This window comes from Phalacrocorax carbo, chromosome 4, assembly GCF_963921805.1.
Source record: "Phalacrocorax carbo chromosome 4, bPhaCar2.1, whole genome shotgun sequence".
Taxonomy (NCBI): Eukaryota; Metazoa; Chordata; class Aves; order Suliformes; family Phalacrocoracidae; genus Phalacrocorax; species Phalacrocorax carbo.
The window spans coordinates 43,683,446-43,702,917 of NC_087516.1; the positions used below are offsets into that span (position 1 = coordinate 43,683,446).

General features: G+C 37.1%; 1 protein-coding gene across 1 annotated transcript in view; it reads left to right on the forward strand.

Moving 5' to 3' along the window:
- SPOCK3 (SPARC (osteonectin), cwcv and kazal like domains proteoglycan 3) overlaps positions 1-19,472 on the forward strand; it is a 229,735-nt gene that overhangs the window by 96,553 nt on the left and 113,710 nt on the right. Inside the window, exon 4 of the mRNA XM_064449758.1 lies at positions 15,310-15,424. Within this exon, the coding sequence (XP_064305828.1) occupies positions 15,310-15,424 (115 nt within the window). The remainder of the gene's footprint in view (positions 1-15,309; positions 15,425-19,472) is intronic.

Genomic DNA, 19,472 nt, shown 5'->3' on the forward strand with positions numbered 1-19,472 from the left:
AGCCACCAGCTTCTCTAGGAGGGTGCTGTGGGAGACAGTGTCAAAGGCTTTGCTGAAGTCCAGGTAGACAACATCCACAGCCTTTCCCCTCATCCACCAGGTGGGTCACCTGGTCATAGAAGGAGATCAGGTTGGTCAGACAGGACCTGCCTTTCATGAAGCCACGCTGGCTGGGCCTGATCCCCTGGTTGTCCTGTACTTGCCTAGTGAGCACACTTAAGATGTATCGCTCCATAACCTTCCCCGGTACTGAGGTCAGGCTGACAGGCCTGTAGTTTCCCGGATCCTCCCTTCAGACCCTTTTTGTAGATGGGTGTCACATCAACAAGCCTCCAGTCATCGGGAACCTCCCCTGTTAACCAGGACTGCTGGTAAATGAGGGAGAGTGGCTTGGCAAGCTCCTCTGCCAGCTCCCTCCATACTCTTGGGTGGATCCCATCCGGCCCCATAGACTTGTGAGTGTTCAGGTGGAGCAGCAGGTTATAAACTGCTTCCTCCTGGGTTATGGGGAGATTTATTCTGCTCCCCGCCCCTGCCTTCCAGCTCAGGAGGCTGCATACCCTGGGGATAACTGTTCTGATGCTTAAAGACTGAGGCAAAGAAGGCATTAAGTGCCTTAGCCTTCTCCTCATCCTCAGTGGCAATGTTCCCCTCTGCATCCAGCAGACGACAGAGATCCTCTTTGACTCTCTTTTTGTTGTTAATATACTTGTACAAACACTTTTTGTTAACCCTTACAGCAGTGGCCAGATTGAGTTCTTTTCCTTTTTCTTGACTCATTTTCTCTCTGCATGAACTAACGAGAACCCTGTACTCTTTCTGAGTTGCCTGGCCCTTTTTCCAAAGGTGGTAAACACTCCTTTTTTCCTGAGTCCCAGCTGAAGCTCCCTGTTCAGCCAGGCCAGTCATCTTCCCCACCAGTTTGTGCTGTAAGCACATGGGGCCAGCCTGCTCCTGCGTCTGCAAGACTTCCTTCTTGAAGAATGTCCAGCCTTCCTGGACCCCTTTGCCCTTCAGGACTGCCTCCCAAGGGACTCTCCCAACCAGTGTCCTGAACATGTCAAAGTCTGCCCTTTGGAAGTCCATGGTAGTGGTTCTGCTGACTCTACTCCTTAGTTCACCAAGAAGCGACAATTCTATCATATCATGGTCTCTAAGCCCATGATGGCCTCCAAGCACCACATCTCCTGCCAGTCGTTCTCTGTAAGTGAACACCAGGTCATGCGAGGCACCTCCTCTGGTGGGCTCACTTACCAGCTGTGTCAGGAAGTTATCCTCCACACACTCCAGACACCTCCTGGACTACTTGCTCTCTGCTGTGTTGTATTTCCAGCAGATGTCTGGTAAAATGAAGGTTCAAGGAATTGATAGTCCTGCATATGATTAAAAAAAGTGTCTTAATTGTGTCTTAATTTTTTTGTACTTTGGTGTGTTGTGAAAGGTGTTCTTTTGATTAAGTATAATAATGTTCATTTTGATTAAGTATGTCAAAATTGTTTAGGTAGACAGATCTCTGTATTTCCATTGGTATTATTAAGAGTGGTTATATGGAAACATATGTCCAAGTATTCCAGGAGATTAGTCGTTATTATGAAAATGTGTAGTGATATTTACTTCTAGGTTGCAAAAATATAGGTTATTTTAAAAGATGGAAAAATATTATGACTTGCGTTGCAATCCACCATTGCTTTTCCTTAAAGCAAAATCTGACATTTGATAAAAGAATACTTGTTCCCATTTAAACTCTTTTGCTTACATACATAAAAGATAGGAAAATGCATTTAAATAAAGTTTTTGACTGTATATGATACACACATAGAGAAATGTTTTTGTATTTCTATATATGTCACAATGTAAATTCTCAATAATTGTGTGGGGCAGGTATTATTGTTGGAATGAATCTGAATGTTGTATTAATCATATTTAGTTACTGCTAAAAGGCAAATTTTGTCCTTTCAGTGGTTTTAGGAACAACCAATTAGCATGTTCTGTGTTTTAGATTATTTCAAGTTGAATATTTTAGTAGCTTTAATGCATGTTTTATCAATGTTTTCTGACAAAAACCCCAATCCTTGCTAATATGTTTTATTCATATACCACTTTTTCATCAGATAAAAATATAGAGGACAGTTATGGTACACTTTATTTTTAGACTACAGATGGTAGAAGAGCTTGGAGGGTGTAGCCATTGAATAAAATTGCATACACAAAAACAGTGGTGTAATTTTTTTTAAAGTGCAAAGGATTTTTTCCTTTGCTCAGTTAGAAGTTGGAGGAACAATGAAGTACTTTCATGTAATGGAAAAAATATGAAATGACATTTCCATGGAGGATGAGCACCCTTAAGGTATAGTTGGTTTCTAGATATATTTATAACATTACTTGTAGATCGTTCCATTGAATTATATTTGGCTTTTATAGTATCAGGTTATATTAGATGTCTGTTTACAGCAGAAATATTGGAGATACTATTTACAGCAGAAATAGATTTTAAAACCATTTCAAACACTTATATTTTAGCTGAGTCTTTGCCTTTTAGCTCCTTTTGTTTCACCTACCTGGTTCTGCAATAATTTGGGTAACTAAGGATATGCAAATACATGCAAACACACCTATAATTTGCGAATACATTTCTCTACTGTGAACTGAAACGATTTAGAGTCATATTCAATAAAATAATTTGATTCACTCATTTGCAAGCCCTGGGAAGTCATAAGGGAGTTTAACTAAGATCCATTAGTTGAAGCCTGAAAACAGTCATGTAGATTTAACTTTGCTACATTTGATATATACACTCATGATCTATGTTTTATAGCAAAAGTATCGATGTTTTAAAACTAGAAATACACTTCTATAGCTATCAAGAAAAATTGCAGTACTTTGCAATTAAAATACTTCACATATCACTTTAAGTATAGTTTATTCTTAATAGTAAATAAGCCTGAGATCTTTTTAACAGCTTTTCAGTTCTGTTCTTTTTGAAGTTCATAGTGTTCTCCTGCAAAGACACTCTTTCTTTATATGAGCCAACATTTTAGTCTGGTGAACAGTTTCCAGGCTGAGGAATGCTTTAATGGTGTTTCTTCTTCATTATTTGATTCTGTGCTTTAGAGATTCTTTATTATTTCTTTTTTATAAACTTCTCTACTGTGGTAACACCATGAAAATGCCTTGTCCTGTAGGGTTCAGAGTCTTGGCTCCTAACTCATGTTGATTGGGTAGTACCCATCTTTTTTTCTAGTTGTGGATCTGAAATTGTTTCAGTATTTATTTCTGCTGAATCATTGAATGGATTCTAAATTCTTACAGCTATTTTAAGAAAAGCTATGTAAAGGATTTTTAGTAAGGCTAAACCCATCCCATAATCCGAAATTTTGCTTGCTTTCAGTAGCAGTTTAACTGCTTGTTCTTGCTCCCCCGCCACCCTTGCTTTATGCCCTGATGTTAAGCCTGTAGATTCACCAAATCTTGAATTGTCATAAGTTAAAAAGTTTATTGTTTGTTTGTTTGTTTGTTTTTTAACCCAGCTAAATCACGAATTTGGGTAACCATTCAGACCCACAAATGCTTATGTCAGAAAAGTGGAGACGTGGCACAGGGCTACAGTGACTGGCTAGAGGTAGAGTGCCAGATCTTAAGCTGGCAGCATGCTGAGCAAAGGGTATGTGGAACCGTTTCTCTGCATTTCACAGACCTGCTAAACTTTAGTCCTGCAAATCTCTTCATTTTTAAAGTCCTCCTGCTTCAGTCTACTGTGCTGGGATGTCCTGGCTGTCTTGAATCACAGGTGCCATTGATCCCTGAATACTGTGTCTGAAAATGTTTTGGTGTGTATTAGGACTGCTTCTTCTTCACAGGCTCACTTAATGGCCTAATGAACTTTCTTATGTTTGCCACAGGAATTTAATAAGAAAGCTTGTAAAATAGCTAATAGAGGTAGTTATTAAGAATATGAAATTTTAAATCACACATTACTGTTTAGTGCTGAGGGAAAAAGAAATAGCTTAATAAATCCCTTTTAAAAAATGAACCAAAGAATGTAAAGAAGACAAAAGGCTGTACATAGTTTTTCTTGAACTTGAATAGAATGACAGGTCTAAAAGCACATTTTAAATGTCAAAAATTGCCTTTTTGAGCCATTTTTATTAAACCACCTTATATTTAAAAACCTCTTTTATTCAAGTTGTTTTCGTAACAAAGATGTTTCTTGTCGACTTCCGTAATCCTGTTTATCCCTGGTTGACATATAGATAACTTTACAATTTTTAATTTATAGTGTGTAAGGAACATACATCCCAGAACAAATAAGCTGCAGTATGGCACTGGCATGTAAACTTCCTCTTAGTAACCTCTGCATTGTTCTTACATTTGGATGGAGAGGATTGTGAGAGAATGATAGGATTTCAGGATTATGCCTGAAGTTCTTATGTAATTAACAGGAATTGTGTTATTATTCATCATCTATGAAAGTTTAAGAAACCACTTGACCTCTCATATCAGAGTCTGCATGGCCAGCAGTAAATTAAAAAAAAATTATTATTTGGACCTTGACGGTATTAGATTTGAGAATCACTGAGACTGACTAAAGGGCAGATCCAGACGTTATATTTTTATGATTCCCCCTCTCAAAAGAGTACTTTAACTGCTTTAAATAAGAATAGAAAAGAAAGGAAGCATATACTTCGGCAATTTTTCTCTGCTTTTATGTACTGCATAATATGTAATTAAATATATTCAGGCTTTGTTTTTTTATTTAGTATGGTCTCATTTTAAATGAGACTTTTCCCCTGTAAGTCATCTCCAAGTCATGGGTTTTAAACGGACATTTCGTTCATACAAATATGTTCATGGATGGAAACAAATGTATTGAGTCATATATTGAAGCATATGCTGTGAGGTGGATAGGTATGCCCTTAAAAATTTCAGAAAGGGACTTTACCAAAACTGCAAAAAACATCTGAAGGTCAGGTAAAAGTTGAATATTGGTACTAGACAAAATATTTGTGGTAGTAGTAAACCCAGGTTGTTAGTAAAATGCTCCCTGGTGTTCATTAGACACTTCTCTGTATTCATCTGCTAATACCAAAAATAAGTTGAAGGTGTCAAATTGTTATACTGAGTCTAGGTGCCTTTTGGAGAGAAAGGCCAGGTTTGGCTGTGGAATGCTCTGTCTGAAGTATTGTACGCTCTGCTGCTCTGACATCTCCTCGCTTGACCTCTGATTTCCAGTGTTCTTTCTGAGCTACTCTCCGCTCCATCCTGTACACATACAGGCAATACACAATTTCTTCCTTTTTTGTGCTATGCCAGGTGTTGATAGCTATGAGTCAGGACACAGGTGCATCCTCAAAAGTGACTGGAATTGCAGATTTCTTTATTACAAGCTAGTAACTGCAGAACATCTGTGGTTTTGTGTGTATTTTCAAACTACAGTGTTCTCTCAATCTGGAGAGCAGAAGTGTTTCATGCAAGCATGAATCTCGTGATCCAAGAAAAACCCTGGAAGGAACATTGCAAAATGAATTTTTAATGGAGTAGGTCCGATTTCTTTGCATTTATAATTTTACAGAAGATAAATTCTTACCTTTTGGTTTTTCTGTTTTTTTTTCTAATGGCCACTCAAATCTACTTGGAACTTTTACAGCTTTGGTATATTTGTGATTGCTAGCTTGTAAGTGACATATCTTTAAATACTAGAAAACTGAAGTATTTGAGGTTTGCCTTTAATTTCAGTGTTTTAAGCTCAAAGAACTTTTCATAGGTGGTTTGTCTGAGCCAGGATGTAAACAAAAGCTTAACTGACTCAAAAATTAATGTGCTCTGTATATTGTGTTGCAGGTTGTGATTTCAACTTCTGTGACTTATTTACAGAATGTATTTTATATGGAGATCTTCATTCAGTTTTATTACAAGTACATTTCCTGGTTGTTTTTGTTATGCTAGGCTCCTTCAGAATACATATGTATGTATAATGCTGATGTATTAGATACTTTATATTGTCTATTGGTTTCTGTTTTCTTTGGTTTAAAAAATTTAAAAGCTGAAGTGGATTACAGTAAAAAAACCCCAAAAACTGATTAAAATGCCCTCTTTGTTTTAATGTGAAAATACATAATTAAATACAGAAATTGACCAGTTCTCCAAGAGACTGGAATAATTAAAATACATCTTACAACATGTTGTTTTGCAAGAGTAATAATCTTGGCATGTGAGATAGTAGGTGGGAGAGGTTTCAAAAAGATGGCTATTTGCTGTTATAGGTACGCAGGTGTATCCCAATTGTCTGAGTTGGAGAGCTCAGAAGGTGGTTCTAAAGCAGCTAGCATGTCTCTAAAGCGTATACAGGAAAAGATAATATAATGCTTAACTGTTTGCTAGTGATATATTACTGTTGTGAACTTTCAGGTAGTCTTGAGGTGTTATTTCTTTCTGTCAAATCAAGGTAGTGGACACTGTGTTTTTAAAAAGTGCTTCACTAAAGCTACTGAAATCTTGAAGATTGTCAGCCAAGTATGCATGTGCGCTTCTACTAGTCATGGCTGTTTTGGCTATTTATGCAAAATATTTGAGATTTTCTTATATATAGAAGAAATCGGATATAATTGTCTTTTGTTGTCAGTCTCACCAGTCTGAGTCCAAAGTAACTCTGTTCTTTGTCAATTTAAATAGGATCTCTTCTGAATTTGCACAGATATAAGGGCGGCATTTGACTTTTACTTCATGGACTTTCTCATTTACATCAGCTTTTGAGCTATGGGTAAGGTATTCTCATGTAAACTTTCAAGGAATACCCAAAAGAGAGAACACAGAATTATGGGAATGGTTTTGAAGCAGAGCTCACAGATATTTATGAAGGGGAGAATTTCTTATAATATAGAAATTTCAAAACTATTGCTAACCATTGAAAAAAGGAAAATACAGTCATTTCAGGCTGTGGGCCTGGGCAAGGCTTGTCAAAGGTAAATTGGGATTTTGGGATGCCTTACCTCTTGAGGGCCAAAAGAGCGTGGGTGGTTTTTGTTTTGTTTTGGTTTCAATTTTGGTGGGGGTCTCTTCGTTTTGTTTTTTAAATGGTACTACTAATCATAGTAGACTGTTCAAATGTCTGTTGAAAGTCTGAAGGTAAACACCCAATGTTTGAGAAATTTGGAGTCAGTAATTGCTGTAAAAATCTTGATAGGAAAGTTTTAGATCTCATATTTCCCCCACGCACCCAGCTGTGCTCACACCCTTGCCCGAAACTTGAGTAAATAAGTAGGATTAAGTATAACCTTCGTTCAGGTAAAAACTCTGTTAGGAAAACTACAGCCTATGGTAGTGTAATATCTGTTAATTTCTAAAGATTTCAAGTGAAAGCTTAATAATAGAGATACCAAAACATTTAATAAGCATCAGTATGTGAAGAGTTACAACATCTGTTTCATAGATGAGAAATTTAATGCATCTTGGTTACCGCAATGCTGAAGGATGGTGGAGCGCATCAGTGGATGTTGCTAAGCACACAGTTTGAATTTGAGATTGTGTAGGCCTGGAGAGCAGAAATTGAGCAAAAGTTGTCCCAAAAGATTGTATTTTTGATGGTTTTAGATATTTAGAGAATAGAAAGACATTTAGAAGAAAATGAGGAGGTCCTTAAATGATATACCATTATTTATTTGGCAATCACCAGCACAATACTTTTTCAAGTATGATTATTTAAAAAGTTATGTTTAAAAAAAAAAAAAAAGTGGGGGACAGATACTTGCCAGCTGTTGTAAAGACATTTAGTCAGGCAGGTACATGTACCCACACAGACATTTTTTTATGATCAGATTTTCTGTCTTAGTTGTTCGTCCTGGAATCTGCTCACTTGAAAAACTTGCTCACCCTTCATATCATATTGTTGAGGTTCCTAAGAGTTGGAGACTGTGCTGGCGTTGGCTGAGAATAGAAAAGAAGCTGTTGGTGGAACATGTCCCATGCAGTTGCCCTTCTTCAGGACACAAATTACCTACTCTTCTGTGAGCTAGAATGCAGGGGTGGGTTAGGACATACAAATAAGGCTTATACTTCTGTACAAGTGACTGAAAACTCTGTCGCTTAATGGACATGATTGTTTTAAAGGGAATGGAGAAAGAATGACTGAAGTATTTTGAAACTGAAAAAGAGATCAAGCTTTAGTGGGTTTGTTCCAGAGAAAGAATAGAGACAACTAGCTTTCAGTTTATTTTTTTGAGCAATTATTTTAACTTATATAAACAGTACCAGACCTACAGGTACCCTATTAGGAATCAGTGTAAACACATTTTTATGTTGTGGTGTTGTTTTTTTTTAATTTAATTGCAGCAGTGAACAAAAGGGAAACATGGCAGTACTTTTGTGGCCGATGGTTCTAACTCAGTATTGGATGTTTCTTTGCTTATCAGAACTTTAGCATAACTGCAGTAGTTGCGGGGCAGCTTGACACTCGATGCTAATGTACCGGAGCTTAGTAATATAAAATGCTAGGAGCAGCAATGGATCTGAAGAGAAGCCTTATAGAGGCTTTACACAGTTGTCCCTGATTCATCAGTATGGAGACTTCCGAACACTTGTGAGACTGTATTTCTTGGGTAGAAGCAACCTACGTGCACACAGCCACCTTAATTGTTGCAGCATTTGCTTGCTCACAAGTTAGAAACTGGACTTCTAGACAGCCCATAATGTTCAGGGGTTTGAGTCTAAACTCTTCCTTATTTGCTTGGCCACCTACAGAAGAACCTTCTCTCTGTCCTTAGTGAAGTTGTAGATTCAAGTGGCCAGATGGAACAAATATACAAGAAGATTCCTCTTGTGAACATACAGCTGTAGCTACCTATTTTAATTTTCATGATATACAGTGAATCTTAAAAGGCAAATACAGTCGCTGGGAGAAGAAAAAAATTTTGAGACTTCTTTTTCAGAACATGCCCATCAGGTTACTGAGGTAGGCTATTTCTTGTTTATTCTTTCATATTAATGAATCTCAGATTGTTAGCTGCATGATGATTAATCTTCTTGTTGAAGTTAAAAGGTGTTTATTCTGAGTAGGTATGTTGCATAACAAGAGAGGGATGTCTTGCTATGAATCCACAGCAGTGTGGATTCAGACCATCTGTGGCTGAGGAGGGCCTATATGTATGGATGCAAATTTTGGATACTGGTCACTGTTCAATTTAGCCAAAAAAACCTTCCCTATCACTGTTAACTGTAATTAAACATTTATCTGGATTCCATGTTAGCTGACAATATCAGATGAGTGTTTATGTGTTTTGCCTTTCTGGGGTTCTGCTTATCTCTCTAGACCCAACACGTTTCTCACTGAGAAATTCTGCTTTAGGAGGTGAGAAATCACTATCTTTCAAAACAGAGAAGTAAAGACACTGATGGTCTTTAGGTGTCTTCAGGAATTGTGCGGTTTATCAAAGCAGGCAATATGGGTCATTCCCTTCAGGGTGTCTGTCTGCCTAGTGTTGTAACCTAGGCATTTGACCTAATAATTAATATTTTAGTTAAAGCTTTCAGATAATCTATATTTTTCTCCCCTCATTGTCAAATGTGAAAACTTTGTAACGCAAAGGAGTCAGACCTGCCTTTTAAACTAGATGAATTAAATCCCTTGTGGGATGCTCAAAACATAGCTTAAGTTTTGGTAAGTGTAGTAAAGCAAAATGTCTAGCTGGTTCTTATTTTGCCCATCAGAAATGAATCATAAACTTTGGAGGAGGGAAATAGATTTTAAGTCTGAAAACTGTTCTATACCTTTTTCCCCCCTTTCATTTTACTGGGAATGGAAAATTAGGAACATGTCAGAATGCACTCAGCAGATTGTGAAATAATGGTAATTTACTGTGGTTTCTGCCACAGCGCCTCTCTTAAGAGGATTCCTATGTTATGTCTTGCTAATCTTGATTTCCTATTATATTCCCAATAAAAAGGATGTTCTGGCTAATGCCAGTTTCTGGGAGTGTTAGCTGTAAATTAACTTACAGAAGAGATGATGGAAAGCTTTGCTGAATTGCTCTTCTAAATTTGAATTATAAATAAATATATCCATTAGTAATAATGGAATCAATTTTTTCAAATATTAATTGCTTCCTTAGCACATGAGAATAACAAATACATATCCATCTATAAAAGTCACTAGACGATCCTAATCCTGTTCCATAATTTTTCAGCAGAGAGCAAATTATTTTTAATTTAAAATATAAGTTCCTAGAGAAATAGTAGATGTTGCAGAGCATTTTATACTTTTGTAATACTTTTTGTGACAATGATATTTCTCTGCTTGGTGAAATTTCATTAACACAACACTTGATATTATTTTAGGAAAATATATTGTAAGGGGATGCCAGTTCTTCCCCAGCATGAAAAACTTCAGGCTATGGTTTTGGAAAATGTTTTTTTTTCTTGTAGTTTAGCCTTCATTTTCAATGAAAATTGTCCATTTGTCTGCTCCAGCTATGAAGTAAAACAGGATTAAAAGAAAGGCAAGCCATTTCCATGCTTTCATAAATATCTAATTTCTTTTAGTCCTTTCAAAGCTGGGAAAATCACTACTGCAATCTATATGTTTACTATTTTTCAAAAGCAGGTTAAAAATTTTAAAAATGTGGGATTGTGCAAAATAAATTAATAAAATTTAGATCGTATGCGCTTCATAGTATAAGGTTGCCTACAGCATGTGATATTGGAAGAAAAAAGAGAAAGACTTGCACTGCTTTTCACAGTTTCTAGCAACATTTCTTTCTGTATTTTATACTCTGGCTTGCTAAGCTATAGCGTCAGTTCAGGCAGATATTGACCCTTCAGGTACCTGACTTTTTCACATTCCAAAAATCTGTTTTTTTACATCAGTGATTTATTCGGTCTCTCCCTTGCTGGAGATAGTGCAACTTTTCAAAAAATGTATCCAAGGTCATATATTCTTCTGTGGCTTCTGATCACTGAAAGGGTTCAGTAACCAAGACATTTTGACAAAAAAGTATTTGGAAAATGTGAGGCTGCTCATCGTATGTAAGATGAGGAAAAAAGACTTCTGTAGGGGGTTCGTAGCTGACAGAGAACAAGAAGTCGAGCAAGTCACTGAGGGATAATGTGAGTTAATGTCGATGGCAAGACTATGAGTGTGGAACATGCCTTTGAATCTAAAAATGGTCGTGTGATTTTGGCACCTGTGGCTCTGCTGGTTTACTCTGCTTACATAGTAGCCCCTGTACTAACTCAGTCCCATAGCCCTTCTTGCTGTATAATGAATGTATGCCGTATGTGAGGGCATAAAGAGGTTCATGCAGGGCATGATAATCACTGAGTCAGCAAATCCTAGAAGCTTAAACTGGTACTGGAAGGTTTGGATAGGCTCCAGAACTGATTATAAGTACTGGCTTCCATGTGGAATGTGTGAGAGGACCCAGTCTAGCCCAGGAAATGGTTCATTTTGGAAAAGTCCAAAAACGGTTGCTCTCAGACTCTCCTGTCATCTCTTAGCTGTAAAGAAATACCTCTGAGAAGTTAGTGAACTCACTGGTCTTCAGTGTCTAATTGGTAGAGATGGTGTCAAAAATCCCTTAAAATTGTTCATTTCTCTGCCGCTGGACAAAGCTGCCAAGACAAAATCTCATGTATCTTTCAAGTACAGAGGTGTGTGCATGCACGCACACACACACATGCACCTAAGTTTTGTTTAGTACTTTGGTTTATAAAACAAACCCTGACCCTAAAAGAAAGAGCTAATCAAACCTGACTTCTGTTTCATAGCAAATGAAACAAACAATATGAGTATGCAGAGAATGCGTTATCAGTTAGTCAGATTTATGGATAAGTCTTTCCTTTTTGTAAGCTGTTGTATTTTCTTCAAAGAAAATTCTTAGAGGAGAAAAATGGACAGAACACAGCTGAATTGGTTATCTACATAGGGCCAGGAAGGGGTTGCCTTGCAGATATTCTGTTGTCTTGCACAGCTGATTTCCGACATTAGGTGCTCAGCAATGAACGCCTGTCATTACCTTTTATTTAAAAGGTGCAATTTCTGAATGGGTGCTGCACAGAAATGTATTATTTGACACAGAATTCTAAACAATTTCGTTTATATTTAGTAGAAAATGCCTGTTAAATACATAAGGAACCTAATGGAGCATTCTTACAGTCCCTTTCTTCCTAACAGTTTTCTTTCTGAAAGTGCTGTCAAAATCCAGCACTTCTTTCTGTCATCATTTCTGTGTTCAAAGCTGTTTTCTAAGCTGATTTCCTAGCGAGATGTCTTGGACTTTCATTGATTGATTGATTATATTTTATTAAAAACCTTAAAATGTTTTCATTTACTTGCATCTATGGGTTTTTTTTGCAGGGTGTGGGGGTGTGCGCGCAGTGCTTTCTTTGTTTGATTTGTTTTGTTTTGGTTGGTTGTTTGAATCTTCAACTCTGGCACCTGGAGTTTTTTCTAGGGGTGTAGTCATTCTGATTCCAGCAATAATCTAGATGTCTTCCCTGGTTTGATACCCATCTTCATGTTGTCATAAAGGCAAAGTTTGATAGTACCATCTCTCGGTAGTAAAGTTGGGTTCTACCGGTAACATTGCCAAAAAGATATGTTATGGCTTGCTAAATTTTGATGAATTGTCAAAACGCACCTTCAGAGTCCCGAAACCTTGGGAGAAGAAAGAACCATTTCAATGGGAGTGGGAAGTTACATCATCATCATCATCTCCATTTACCCTTTTCCTGAAACAAGTTTTCTACTTGATACTGAATGAAGCATCCTTATGTGATTCCAGATTTGCCTTGCTCACGTATTTTTATTCCATTAACCCATTCAGCTTTGCAAAACAGTTATCTGAAGATATGCCAATATCATTTTCCAGTATTGCTACCTTAGTGTCTCCATCAGGGACATTCCGGGAAGAGGTGCTTGGAACGGTACGTTAAGTGATAATCTGTTCATGCTACTAGGGGCTGACATTACATTCTGTCTGACTTTAAGCAGGGAAAATATTTGACATGGATTCTAAAATCTAAGTGTATTGGAGAAGGGTACTGAATATGCTCTTGTTAATTCTGACTCCAACTCTGTTATCCTGGTTCAGTCATTTTTTGCTGCATTTGCTTTTCCGCTTGTTTAGAGTTGTTGTAATCAGACTTATTCTGGATGATTTATTGTGGATTTATGGCTGGTTTGCTGTAGAAATAAATAAAAATACCTGGAAGAGGAATGCATCTTTGCATATGTCTTATGCTGTAATTAGCAAAATATTTCTTTTCCGTTTGCACTGAATTATTATATTAATGATTTCATCGCTTTTCTGTTTTGTTTGTAATATGATGTATATATTTTGCACAGCCGAATATATTGCTAAGAAGGAAATAAAACTGAAAAAGTCACTGCTTAGACTATATTTAATCATACTTAGCACCACAAACTCCTGTCACAACTGCAACTAATGATCAGCCTGGTTGTTGTTTTCTGGGTACATAGTTAGTCAGTCTTATGTTAATATCATCTGACAGCTCAAATAGAGGTGTGGTTAAAAGTTTACTTTTCATCATTAAGAACAGAAGAAACAACTTTCCTTTCAGAAGAGTCATACACAAATATATATTTCATAAGCAAACGTGAAAATGGGGAAGGAGCATTTCTGAATTAGGATTTCACACTAAAGCAAAGATGAACATAGGGAAACTGAATTGTGGTTGTTCATAGCTCACTCGTTTGGTTTTGCAGTTTAGGATTTTCAGTACTGTCTCTTTAAGCTAGGCTTTGGTGTTTGACTTCTACCCAAAGCCAAAAGCCAAAAAGGACACACAGAGAAATAATTTAAAAAATCAGTTTTGGAATTTTTAAATCTACCTGAGAGATGCCATGAATCAGAGAAGATCAGAGAAGAGAAAAGTTGGTTGTTTCTTGAGAGAGCATAAATTGGCAGAAACTTTTCTGTATTATCATGTAGGCATGGTTACTTAAGAAATATGTTATACAGAATTAATAATGAGTAACAAACAGGACTATTTGGCTCTTACAGTATTATAGCTAGAAATTAGTATTTGTAGTTTGAAGTGTAGCTCCAAGATAAGTGTGGATTAATGACTAAAGTACCAGCTACAAAACCCCCCACAAAACAGAAATAAGAGACCTAGAATATTGCAGGTAGAATTTGTATTTAAGGACAGACTCATACAAATCACTCACCTGCATATTTTAATATAAGTCTCTTTTACTAAAGTGTCATCTGAGTTATAATTTCTCAGTAAATTCAGACAGTGTCATTATTCACTGCTTAATGTTGAGTCAGAAGAACCTGGCTGTGTCTTAGTAAGCAGGAAGAGGAAACTACTTTCATGGTAGAAATACCAGTATTTGGGGATTACAGTGCAAAAATGACAATTGTTTAAAGAATGTGGTAGTGAGTACTTTCTTTGCTACGCAACAACAGCCTTTAGCGAATGGATGCTTTTCCTCTTCTCTGGGTTAATTGCTTATGGACCAAGACATCACCATTTATGTCTTATTGAATTATTACTGTGAAATGTGGCTTAGTAGATGCTATTATTTCACAGTAGGAATAACAAGAAATTGATTGAGTAGAAGTACCTTTTTTTCATTAGCATCCTGGCTTACAGCTTTTAAAGAGATCTTGTATGTGGAAGATGTGGCAGCCACCATCTGAATGAATGAATGTTCCAAACTCCTGATCGAATGACGTTTGCTTTTCTGACTTCTTTTTCATTACTTTTTGGCTTATGGTTTTATTGTGATTAAGTAATGTGGTGCTTCTGAGCTTTAAAAATCACAAACCTATTCTGTTTAGAAGTGATATGACTGAAATGGAGAACTGTAGACAACAGAATCCAATTAAAAATGGTTTTCTTTGGGAATTTGGTGCTCTGAATGACATAATGGGTATGCAGACTTCCTAAAAGTCCTAAGCAAATTCTAATATTAAAGTGTTTTCAGCTACAGTAAAACCCAGCAGCCTTTGATTGCCTTTGTTACAGCTGTTAACCAGGAGAGAATCTGATAGGGCACTTAGTACTTTTATAAATTAAAAATAGTGGTATTTTATGGGAATATACATAAGTATGCATGTTTCATGAAGATCCATTTTCCTACGTAAGGAATTTTGAACAGCTTCATATTGCATTATCACTGAGTGTGCTGCTTTTTATCCTAGTAAAAATTGGTGCCTTTCAGTCCATCATACTGTACAGCAGCAGGCCAGCCCTCCTCCATGTACTTGGTGGGTTTTATGTGTGGTGTGTTTCTTTGCTTAATTGCATGTTTCTAGATAACTGTTAACAATTTTCTAAAATTATTTTTAGCTTTAGATCCGGCTAAAGATCCATGTTTAAAGATGAAGTGTAGTCGCCATAAGGTCTGCGTTGCACAGGATCAACAAACTGCTGTTTGCATTAGTCACCGAAGGCTTACACACAGGTAAATACATTAAACGTTAATCCTATAGACTTTTTTATAGTGTTCATGACTGACTGTAAACCAGAAATATGCTATAATTAGTTTAACTATTTAACACCATATGAGCACAGTAGGAGTGGATTTTAGAAGTAATTATGTATGCATAATTTGATTAGAAAGTTTAATATTTGGTTTTTTTGATAGGCTGGTAAACTAGGGGGTGTACATATTTAAATATCGCAAGCTGCTGATTCAAATACATTTAAGGAAATACCAACTTTGTCAGTACTAAATGAGTATAACAGTTGTGATAATGTCCTGCTGCTGTACATTACTTAGACTTCATAACTTCTTATATCAAGCTGGAGAACTCAAAATTGCCTGTTAAAATGTAGGTAATGGCCTGTTATAGTGTAAGTTGGTTGGTTGGTTGGTTTTTTTTTCCTCCTGTTCTATGCGTTCCAATTTTCTTTGCATTCTGGACTGGTTAAATATTAGGAAGAAATACATGATAAAGTTATTCCTGAATCTGCATATAGATGATTTTTAGTCTTACCTTTTCTTTTTTTTTGAGAACAGATCCAGATGTTCTATTTATGTAGGTCTTAGAGTGGCAAAATATTAATGTACTTCTGCGGCTTCATCTGGGGCAGAAAGTGAATATGTAGGGGGCTGAACCTTACACTTAGAGTCATGAGATTGTTGTTTGCTCAGGGGATGGAGTCAAGTTTCGTATTTGAGTTGGGATTTGTTTTTTTTCACTTCATTATGGGAAACAGAGCATCGTGGTAACGCTAAACTTCAATAACATGATTGAAATAAGTGTGTGTTCGTGCTTTGCTCAGCGTGGGCTGAAAAGAGCTAAGGAAACTAGGGACTTGCTTGTCTGATGTAAGAGGATTGTAACAAGCTTTTTAGAGAGCCAGTACAGTTTTATGAATGATACAAGGAATGTTCTTCTGAGTGTCTAGTTATGCTTAAATACACCTAGCTGTAGCTTTCAAACAAGCAAGATAGTACAAAAGTTTGCACTACCCTCAGTCTGCAGCTGTGTTTAATTAACAAAAAAGCTCTACATTATTTGTAGAGCTATACTGTTTATATCAAACAACCTCAATGAAAAGCTAGGCATTTTGGTTTGATAAAGCGTTATATAAGGTCCAAGAATTATTTTCAGACAAAGCTAGGTAGGCTAATTTCAACTGCATGTGAACTGTTGGGAATGTGTCAGCGTCAACTGTGAAAAGAGAACACAATCATTTGAAATTTCTGAGAGGTATTACACACATTATTGAAAACAGTGGGGAAAATGACATCTCCAAGTTGAGTATACATGCAGCAGGTAAGGACTGAAAACTTCTAGACTAGATGAAACTCTACACAGTGTTTGAATTAATATGCATATTGACATCTGCCTTCATACCTGTATTATTCTTCCTAGAGTCCCTGGCACTCTCTTAGAGAGGTAATATTTTAAAAGGCAAAGCTTGTATGAATATAATACAATCTCACAATGGGAAACTTTGGAATGGCAGCAACTTGGCGATTGTAATAAGCACTGCAAATATAGTCTAGTAAGATAGATGAAGCAATTTTTTACTTATCTTGTTGCGTTAATAGTAGAAGTCTGAGGAGTGGCTGGGGGAGACGCCCTACCGTTGAGTCACGAGGTTCAGACAGGACCCCCTTGCTTTCTAAACTCCTCCTCTGAGAGGAATCTGGGTGCAGCAAAGTCCAACAGTTTATTTTCTAAGGGTTGTAAAAGTAACCACTCATCAGAGTAGTTGTTGGCAGATGCCCTGGCCAGTCACGTTCAATGGGAGTGATCACAGCTGGAATAACAAATAGTGCAATTTATTAAAGCAACAGATACACAGGTTCCTTGGATTACTGGTGATAAGATTGCTGGTTACAAGACCCACATAAATACCAAAGATATGAGTACACGGCTAGGCTACAAGTATGCTAAACAAATACGAAGTGACTCGAATATGAAGCAAAACAATTCTAATACGTTAGAGATTTAAAGTGACTGTAGAGGTTTCCAGTCTTACCCAAAGGCATCCCAGTGGGGGGGGAGAGGAGAGTCTCAGCCTGTCGACTGGTCCCAGAAGTCAGAGTGATACACGATGGTATCTTCCCTAACACCCTCTTTCTCTTCACACATTTTATACTATTTTATCTTTCAGGTGGAGCTTCAGTGACTCTAGTCATACATACCTTTTATTATGATTGGTGTAAAATTTCTTCGCTTTACATTTAAAAGTGTAGACTAGAAGAAATTCAAAGCGGGTGCCCAGCGAGGGGTGGCTGCACCTTAGAGGCAGGTAACTTTTGGGATGGAGGTGTGTTTTGGTATTATAATGATATTATAATGAGCAAAGTTCACTGAAAGGACAGCATTTTGTCAAAAGTACGATGGACTGTTGGCCCAGGGTAGCAGATATGCAGCGCACCAGCTCCATGGTACCTCGAGTTCCCATTTATCACAGAGCCTGGCCATGATGCCTCCGCACCACTCCACTCTCCGCACAACTCCTCTTAGAGTCAGTACGCCAAGTTCTCCTGGCATTGCTGACATCTAAGGTTACTAGGGAACTTCTGTGGAATGGATTCCTTACATATCAGCTGCACTCCACCTTAAAAGCTTCTTCAGTGCTGTACCTTTTCTAAAAACTTAAGTTTAAGTTCTAACTCACCTCCAGCGGTTATCCCACATACCTGTTCGGAGCCAGAACAAGGATTTTTCAAGCTTAAATCTCCCTTTTCCCCCAGATTACCAAGTTCAAGGATAAATCAGTTGCTTTGTGCTTTCTTTTTAAATAAGTTTTCTTCATGCAGTCTGTGACCTTACTGTACTATGGTAGGATAAGAGTATGAATAGCATATTCACAAGCAGTTGTGTCTGCTGGTCTCTATACCTCTATTAACTTCTTTAGCCCAAGATTTTATTCCTTCACTGATATCTGCAATTTGTGTGTTGATTTTCAACACAGCCGTTTATTCTTCCAAGTTCCCAAAGGACTAGTCGACTCACTTATAAGTCTTGGTGAAAATTAGATAAGAAAAGTTACATTATCAACTGTCAGGTTATATTATCTACCTGTATCCATTTCTACTGTATCAGTTGTGTATATTCAATCTTTTGGGAATAAGTCTTCACAAAATTTCATCACAATAATTTTCCTTTTCTACTTTGTCTATGTTCATGTGGTCTTATTCAAATATTTGATAATTTGAAATATTTTTTTTTTTTAAGAAAAGGCAGTTCAGGATGTCTTCTGGAAAACTAGAGACCTTTTTCATGGATTACTGGGACCTCTTCGTAAAGAACTTGCCCATAGATTTCCATTTGAACATATTTGCTGTATAGATGCATAGATGTTCCAGAGATCATTCCCAAGACTCTTGCACAGGAAAAGTAGTTTTAAGCATGTGAACTGGTACAGTGGCAAAGACTATCCTCAAGAGACAGTCAGGGAAGAGGAGATTCTGCATACCTCCAAGTTAAATAAAAGGTTTATGGGCGCCTTTGGGCTACCCCAGGAAAAGAAACCTGTAATACACTGTTACAGCTGAATAGATTATTCTGGAGTATCATCAAGTTGAAATTCTCAGATTTACAGTTAAATTCTCTGTTATTAGAAGCAACATTTCCAAACAGCCCTATTACCTTTTCCATAAAATTCTGTATATAAATTGTCACTCTTTGTGGCAATAGCTAGACAGAGAGGTTACTAATCAATGAAGGCTGATAATTGTATCAAATGGAGGAATCCCATTAATAATTTCTCTCATTGTTTTGTTAGAAGTTGACTTGCAGAAAAAACACTTAGGCATGGGCATTCTGTTATTCAGTCCATGCTGTCCTGGGTGTTCTTACCTGTACAGTACAAATTCCAAACTGCTGTAGCCCTGTATGGATTACTGAGGGTACCTCAGTCCCACACAGTGAAGCATGTGATTGGTGAATATCCCAGCCACCTGCAAAGCTGTTACTGACATGATGTGACATGGTCCAACAGGCTTAATTAATGTGACAGGACACTCTACTGCTGTGATTTCACCT